Source organism: Cajanus cajan, chromosome 3 (genome assembly GCF_000230855.2).
Source record: "Cajanus cajan strain Asha chromosome 3, NIPB_CcT2T_4, whole genome shotgun sequence".
Lineage (NCBI taxonomy): Eukaryota > Viridiplantae > Streptophyta > Magnoliopsida > Fabales > Fabaceae > Cajanus > Cajanus cajan.
Window position 1 is genome coordinate 14,558,774 of NC_138519.1, and position 7,269 is coordinate 14,566,042.

Sequence of the window (7,269 nt, forward strand, 5' to 3'; positions counted from 1 at the left end):
GACGGAAACCAGAAAACAAAATATTGAATAAAATGAGTTTTGCTGAATTGAAGAGAGCTTGAGCTATTACAGAACTGAAAGAAAGAAACCAGAGCTTAACCTCCCCAGAGAAAACACTCTCTGCCCAGCAAAAGGCCTAACAAACTGTGATTTCCAATAACAGATCCCCTATTCTCCAATCAGCTTATTAAATAATCCTTTTTCCCACATGATCTCTCTTCCCTCTAGTTTCCACCTAAGACAATTAACTCTCCACTAGGCCCTTATTCCATCTAGAATAAACCCTCCATATTGTAGGCCTTTTCTGACTCTGGCCCAGTATTGGGACCTCTACTTCCTTATCAGCCTTTGTACTGCAGGTTCTATAATAAGGAATGACATCTTTGAAAATTAGTAGTAGGTATACTACCTTCATAAGCTTCCCAAAATGTTTTGTTCCACTTTTCTATATACTTTTTGTACATCTCTCTCGAATAATGATATTACTTCGATGGTAATTAGTATGCCACTAGACCAAATGATTCTCCGAAAAACTTTCTTGCTTGTCTAAAATGATGACTCCCTGCCAAAGTCTGCATGTGTCTAACTACCTAATTCTTTGAAAATTTATAAACAAGCATATCCTAATCCTTATTAATACAAATTGTTATTGGATTCTTTGACATCTAAACAATTTTGAATGTAACTCTGCTTCTCATAAATTAGTATAGTACTCCCTCTAATCCTTTATTTAAGAAACAAATGACTAATTAATCAAGACCAATAAAAGTAGTTAAGGTATTACATGAATAATGTCATAAATTTAATTTTATTCTAAAAAAATCCTTTGAATTGAATGGTTTAAATAGTGGTTACATTTAATGACACTACTAATTCAAGAGATAAATTTTTTCTACCAATGACTGTAAATGGTATTGTTAATAGATTAATAAACACATCTACTTGCATTGCATGAGAGGCAAAGAGACTTTGTTGGAATCAACACAGCGCCACTATGGCATACCCTGTAGTGGGCAGGGGCTGTTCTGCACCGATAGACTTTTGCTCTGTTTTATTCTGTTTCTTTTAATAAGTAAATTTCGAACATATAATTTTCATTGTCTGGTAATCGATTACAAGAAATGGGTAATCGATTACCAGAGAACCTTTTAATAAGTAATTCATTGTCTGGTAATCGATTATAATAAATGGGTAATCGATTACCAGAGAACCTTTTAATATGTAATTCATTGTATGGTAATCGATTACAAAAAAAGGTAATCGATTACCAGACTCTTAAAACAATAGTTTCCTCATTAAAACTTAAGATACACAAAACTTATATTTTCAAAACCTTATTTATATGTATATATATATATATATATATATATATATATATATATTAATATATATATACTATGCCTCTATGTAAACGACTAATGTATGTGTTATTATTGAGTGGAGTAACTCCACTAAGTGTTATTGTTGAAGTGAACCCCTCACTGGAGAACCCTCTCATTGTACTACACAACCTACACATGGTTCCACCTCCCAAACACCTACAACTCCCCAAAGTAACCAAGCTACACCTACCCCTCATGTTACTTCCACTTCCCAACCACATTTAGTTCCTCAAACTAACCAGTCTATACCTACCCCTCATGTTCCTTTAACACAATTCCCAAATATGATTGAAAGACCACAAACAAATCCCTCCATTGATGCTACTGGTAGTCCAATTGTTGGATCATCATCCTCTATTGATCCATTTTTAGAAATTGGAAGCTTTGACTCTGATGGACGTATTTGGATTCGCCCAGGTCCACAAAACACGTAAGTATGAATAATTATTTTCTTTTAGATCAATATAAACATGTTTCGTGTTATAAGTTATTTTAGTTCTTCTATTTTATTTTTATAGATTCGACCCACCAATTCACCCTACCCGTGAAATTTCAAGAATAATCAAAGGGAAGTTTGAAGGGTCATGGGAATCATATGGAGAGGTTAAAAGCACTAATGAAGGTGTGGCAAACATGTGGTTTGAAGAGTTTCAGGTATAAAGAACTACAAATATTATAATAACCATTTTATATTTTTCATTGCATTAAATTGCACATTGTTTAAATAATATTTTAAAAATTTTTGATGTAGAGAAAGTTCAAGTGGCTGCCTGATCATGATGCACAAATAAGAAAAGCATTTGACCATAAAGCATCTGAAGGGCTTTCAAATGCTATGTATAGGGTGCGACGAGGCATTGATCAAGGGAGTTGGATTCCAAAGCAAAAACTTGTAGAACTTCAACAAAAATGGAATGATGAGAATTGGAAACATAAGTCAATGACTAATGCTAATAATAGAAATTCTTCTGATGGTTCATTGCATACTGGAGGATCCATTCCTACTTCTGAGCATTTTAAGAGATTGGTAAGTAATATTTACTTATTCTTTTCAGGAGCAACATTTAAAATTAAACTATATTACTCTTTGTTCCTTCAGAAAATATCTACAGATATGACTCCAACATGTTGGGACCTATTCCAAAAGACCCATAAGACAGCAAACGGGAATACATGGGTGTCTTCCAAGGCAGAAAGGATAGCGGTAAGTTATAATTTTATATATATTGAATTATGAAGAACTTGATTGATTCTGTTAGAGAGATAATAATGATTATGTTTGCAAGACTTGACATATAATGATTATATTAGAGACAGAACAATGGTTATGTTTCAACAATGGTTATGGTACTGTCAAAGTTGTCATGTTCTGTCCTTCACTGTCGACTTGACATATTAAGATAGGTTATAGTTAATGGTCTCAAAATTGCAAGCTATACCATTTATAGTATGTAATTTTTTTATATGATTTGAAATTTTTACTGAATTATGTGAACATAGAATCATTTCACCTTATTGGTTGTGCTCAATTTTAGTTTCATGTAATGTGAAGTGCTATCATCTCTACATCTTACTTTACTAATTGCTAAATTCAATGAGATTCATGTGTATGTGGTGTTGCATCTAGGTTTACAAGTTACTAATTTCATTGCAATTCATACTTATCTAGTGATGTGTTGCTCATAAGTTACTAAACTTTTTACTAAGTATTTTTGTGTGTTCTTCTTGCATGATTCTTTGCATCATTCATGACATTCATGAGATCTTCTATTGTCATTATTAATGTTTATATACTTTTGTTTCTTACTTTTCTTTTTATAGAATGAGTATGAAAGACGGTTATCTGAAAGAGAGTCACAACAGTTATTGGGAGATCATGCTGCCTCTAGTGTGCAATCTGAAAATAGTATTTTCTATGATGTTGTTGGTGGTGTGAACGATAAAGGAAGAATATTTGGTTTAGGTTCAGAGGCTGGGAAGTATAAACCTTCTTCTTCTACATTCTTAGAGGGTATCTCAACTCCTGAGTATCAACAAATGAAAAATCTTGTTTCAAATTTGTCTGAAGAAAACAAATCATTAAAAGAACAATTGCAAAGCCATGCAGATTTGATTCGTGCTTCACAGGAAGAGTCTCGGTTGGTTCGTGAGCAGCTGAAGCAATTTATGGAGATGTTTTCTCAATCTTCTCGTCCTCCCCAACCTCCTCCTACACATGATGCTGACACAGTACAATCTGATGATAATGAGTTAGATGATGATCATGATATAGATGTTTAGGGATGCATTATCTTTTACTATTATGTTTACTATGCTTTAAACTTATAATTTGTTATGTTTAAGTTTTACTATAGTACTTATCATACATTAGGGATACTTTGTTATATTTGGTGTTATTTGTATCTATGGTATGCTTGACTTTCTTGTATTTGTGTTTAGTTACATGTTTTTATAGAATTGAGAAATTTTTCTTAATTATTTATTTTGTTAATTTTTGTAAATTTTTTAAACAATTACACAATAAATTCAACTTCTTTGATTAATTAATAAATTATTTGTTAATCACAATTATAGGAGAAAAATATATTCTTTACAAATTTACGAAAAAATAATTTGCAATTTGTGACGGATTTTATTTATCACCGATGGATTTCATTCTGTACAAAAGTTTGTGACAGATTTCGCAGTTATTCATCACAAATTTAGTCATCAAAGATGCCCAGTTTGTGAGGGATTCAACCCAGTTAGTGACGGATTTTATCCGTCGCAAATTGTGACGGATTTTGTGACGGACTCACATACCTCTCAATCCCTCTCAAATAGCGAGGGATTTAATCCCTCTCAAATAGTGAGGGATTCTTTCATCACAATTTGTGAGGGATTTTGCGTCATCACAATTTGTGACGGACTCACATACCTCTCAATCCCTCTCAAATAGCGAGGGATCTAATCCCTCTCAAATAGCGAGAGATTCTTTCATCACAATTTGTGAGGGATTTTGTGTCATCACAATTTGTGACGGACTCACATACCTCTTAATCCCTCTCAAATAGCGAGGGATTTAATCCCTCAAAAATTGCGAGGGATTTAATCCCTCACAAATTGCGACGGATTTTTATTAATTTCTAAACATTTATTGTTACAAATTAGTGACGGAAATTATATTGTTTGTGATGCCTTAATTCCGTCACTAATTGTGACGGAGAAAATAATCCGTCACTAAATATTTTGTGACGCCAAATTTTGTGACGGAATCATTTCCGTCACAAATTCCGTCACTAACTTATTTGTGACGGATTTTATGAAGATTAGTGACGGATTTTTTCCCTCTCTAATTTTAATTTTTCTAGTAGTGATGAAATTACAAGGACAATACAATAATTCAACATTAGAGCATGCACATAATCATCCATAGAAATCAAATCAACAACCTAAGAGGCTTAGGGATCATCTTTCTATCTTTATCCCTCATATATGTCCATGGGTGTGAGAATATCACTCTCTCCTACTTGGAGTGATGATCTCATGGATCAACGTGCTTCTTATAATTAACTACAAGAAAAATCAGGATTATCTACGGAAGAAATCCGTAGATAAGCATGAAAATCCATAGATGTCTTAATTATCTACGACTATGTACAGCCAAGAATCCATAGGTAATAAGGTCGTAGATAACGTTATCTATGGAAAGTTTATCCGTAGATAACCTTATATACAGACATATCTACATATTACCCACGAAAGTTGTTATCTACGGATTATATCTATGGATAAGATTTAAAAGACTTACCTACGGAATTATCTACGGGTGAGGTTATCTACAAAAATATCTATGGATAAGTTATCTACAGAAATAGACGTGGATAAGTTATCTACGAAAATATCCGTGGATAACTTATCTACAAAAATTTCCGTAGATAACTTATCTAAAGAAATTTCTGTAGATAACTTATCCATGGATATTTTCGTAGATAACTTATCCACGTCTATTTTCGTAGATAACTATTTTCAACAGATTTATAGTGTAGATTGTTTACCTTTCCACACCAATCATCGTTCTTGGTCAGAAATATAAATAAAATCACTTTTTGGATCCCACTATTATAAAAGAGATGTTCATATCAGTTAAGTAAATTTAATTAACCACAATATAAAATCAAACATCTTTAAAATCTGAATACCCATAACAATTATGCATAATTAGTTTCCATGTCATTGTGTAAAATAAGATAATTTTACATAAAATTGTACATAATAAAATATCAATAAAATATTTAAATATATGTAGATCCATAATCTTAAAAAAAATATAGCTAATAGTCATCTCCATATTGTCTAGTAGGTGGTGGTTGTTGGTCATCGTGGTTGTCATGAGATTGTTGATCTACCTGTTGTTGCAAAATATGTTGTGTATCAAAAGGTAGGAGAGGTAGAACAACATTGAATAGGGACTGAAACTAGCATTGCAAGCGTTCATTTTGTTCGCTAGATTGACTAGCCTCCTCCCTAGACTTACAGACTTACTCTTCCAATTGAATAATTTTCTCTAACTCTTGAGTAGCACGACCAGAAGATATATTTGCAAAGGTATTCCCCAATCTCAATGCAGAAGTGACTTTTCCAACCCAGTAAAGTCGTCCTTTGTTTGTAATCCCACCACCAGCAGCAATCCAACTCTTATTGCGGAGTCTTTCTTCCTCAACTGGGTCCATAGGAGATGTTTTAAAACCTCACGTACAAGATGCAGCCTCAGACCTAGCTTGATTAAATATAGTCTCAAATTGATCCTATTTCATAAATAAAGATGTTTAGAAGTGACAGTTATCAAAGATGATTAAAATTGAAAAGAATAAAGCAATAATACAAAAAAAATAACTCACAAATGTTCGCTTAGATCTTTGGTCGACAAAATCACCTATAAGCTTCCGTACATGAGTTTGGTGGGACAACTCATCAACATGTAGAAGGCGACCCAACTCTTGTGACTATAATTGTATAAATAGTTAATCATCATATTTCTAAAATTATGTTGAATAAAATATAGTAGTTGTTTAATGTAATTACCATCTGAATAGCATGCTCGTGAGGGGTGATGGAGCCACCTGTGTGCAGACTTCCACCTTTCTCAGATGCTCTCTTTTATTGAGCTTGGATACTCTTTGTTTTAAATTATGGAGCCATCCACTGGGTAATCAAACTTTTCCAAATTGTATCAAACATCCAATCAAGCTTCTTTTTTTTATCTTCTCTTCATGTTGAGGTTTCCATGAAACTTTTTTCTGCATTAAGAGAATAAGGAAGTAGTTAAATTATTCATGACTACAAAGTTAGTGCATTTACCGTAATCCCCTTAGAACATAATGATAATAAACAAATTATGTACCTTAGCAACAAAATAGATTGAAACTAATGAAGATTGAAACTAATTTATCATATAATATACAAAATATTCATAGGTTCATAGGCTTCTAGGGAATTTCTTGCCTTGGTTCTGCAGGTATGGTTCTTTATTAAAACTAGGGTAGCTTATTGATGCTTATTTAACATAAATTGTTGTTGATCCCTACTTAAGCCTATAGAATTTTGTTGCTTTGATTGAAATACTTCCTGATTATGCTCAACTTATTGTTGTATTCCTAAACCCTAAAAAAAAATTAACATCCATGGTTTAACATATTAAAACAACTCATCTATGTAAAAAGTGTACCTTAAATCGCTAAAAGAAGATATCTTTATGTTCTTCTGTCATTGCACCTCAAGTCATCCATGACTGAACAAATTGTTGCTTGATAGTCAATGTGATTGCCTTAGATGCTACTCTGCTTAGATAAAACCTAATTAAATTGGAAAAATAAAATTGTTAAATCAGTTTAATGATGGGGAAGAA

The 7,269-nt window shown here is 32.6% G+C and overlaps 1 protein-coding gene across 1 annotated transcript; it reads left to right on the forward strand.

The window, feature by feature from the left end:
- The first annotated feature begins 1,495 nt into the window (after window positions 1-1,495).
- On the forward strand, window positions 1,496-3,960 carry LOC145955586 (uncharacterized). The gene is made up of 5 exons (XM_083070522.1): window positions 1,496-1,812; window positions 1,901-2,036; window positions 2,134-2,409; window positions 2,482-2,586; window positions 3,204-3,960. The coding sequence occupies exons 1-5, from the start codon at window positions 1,667-1,669 to the stop codon at window positions 3,660-3,662; spliced, it is 1,122 nt and encodes a 373-aa protein (XP_082926648.1). The 5' UTR covers window positions 1,496-1,666; the 3' UTR covers window positions 3,663-3,960.
- The last annotated feature ends 3,309 nt before the right edge of the window (window positions 3,961-7,269 follow it).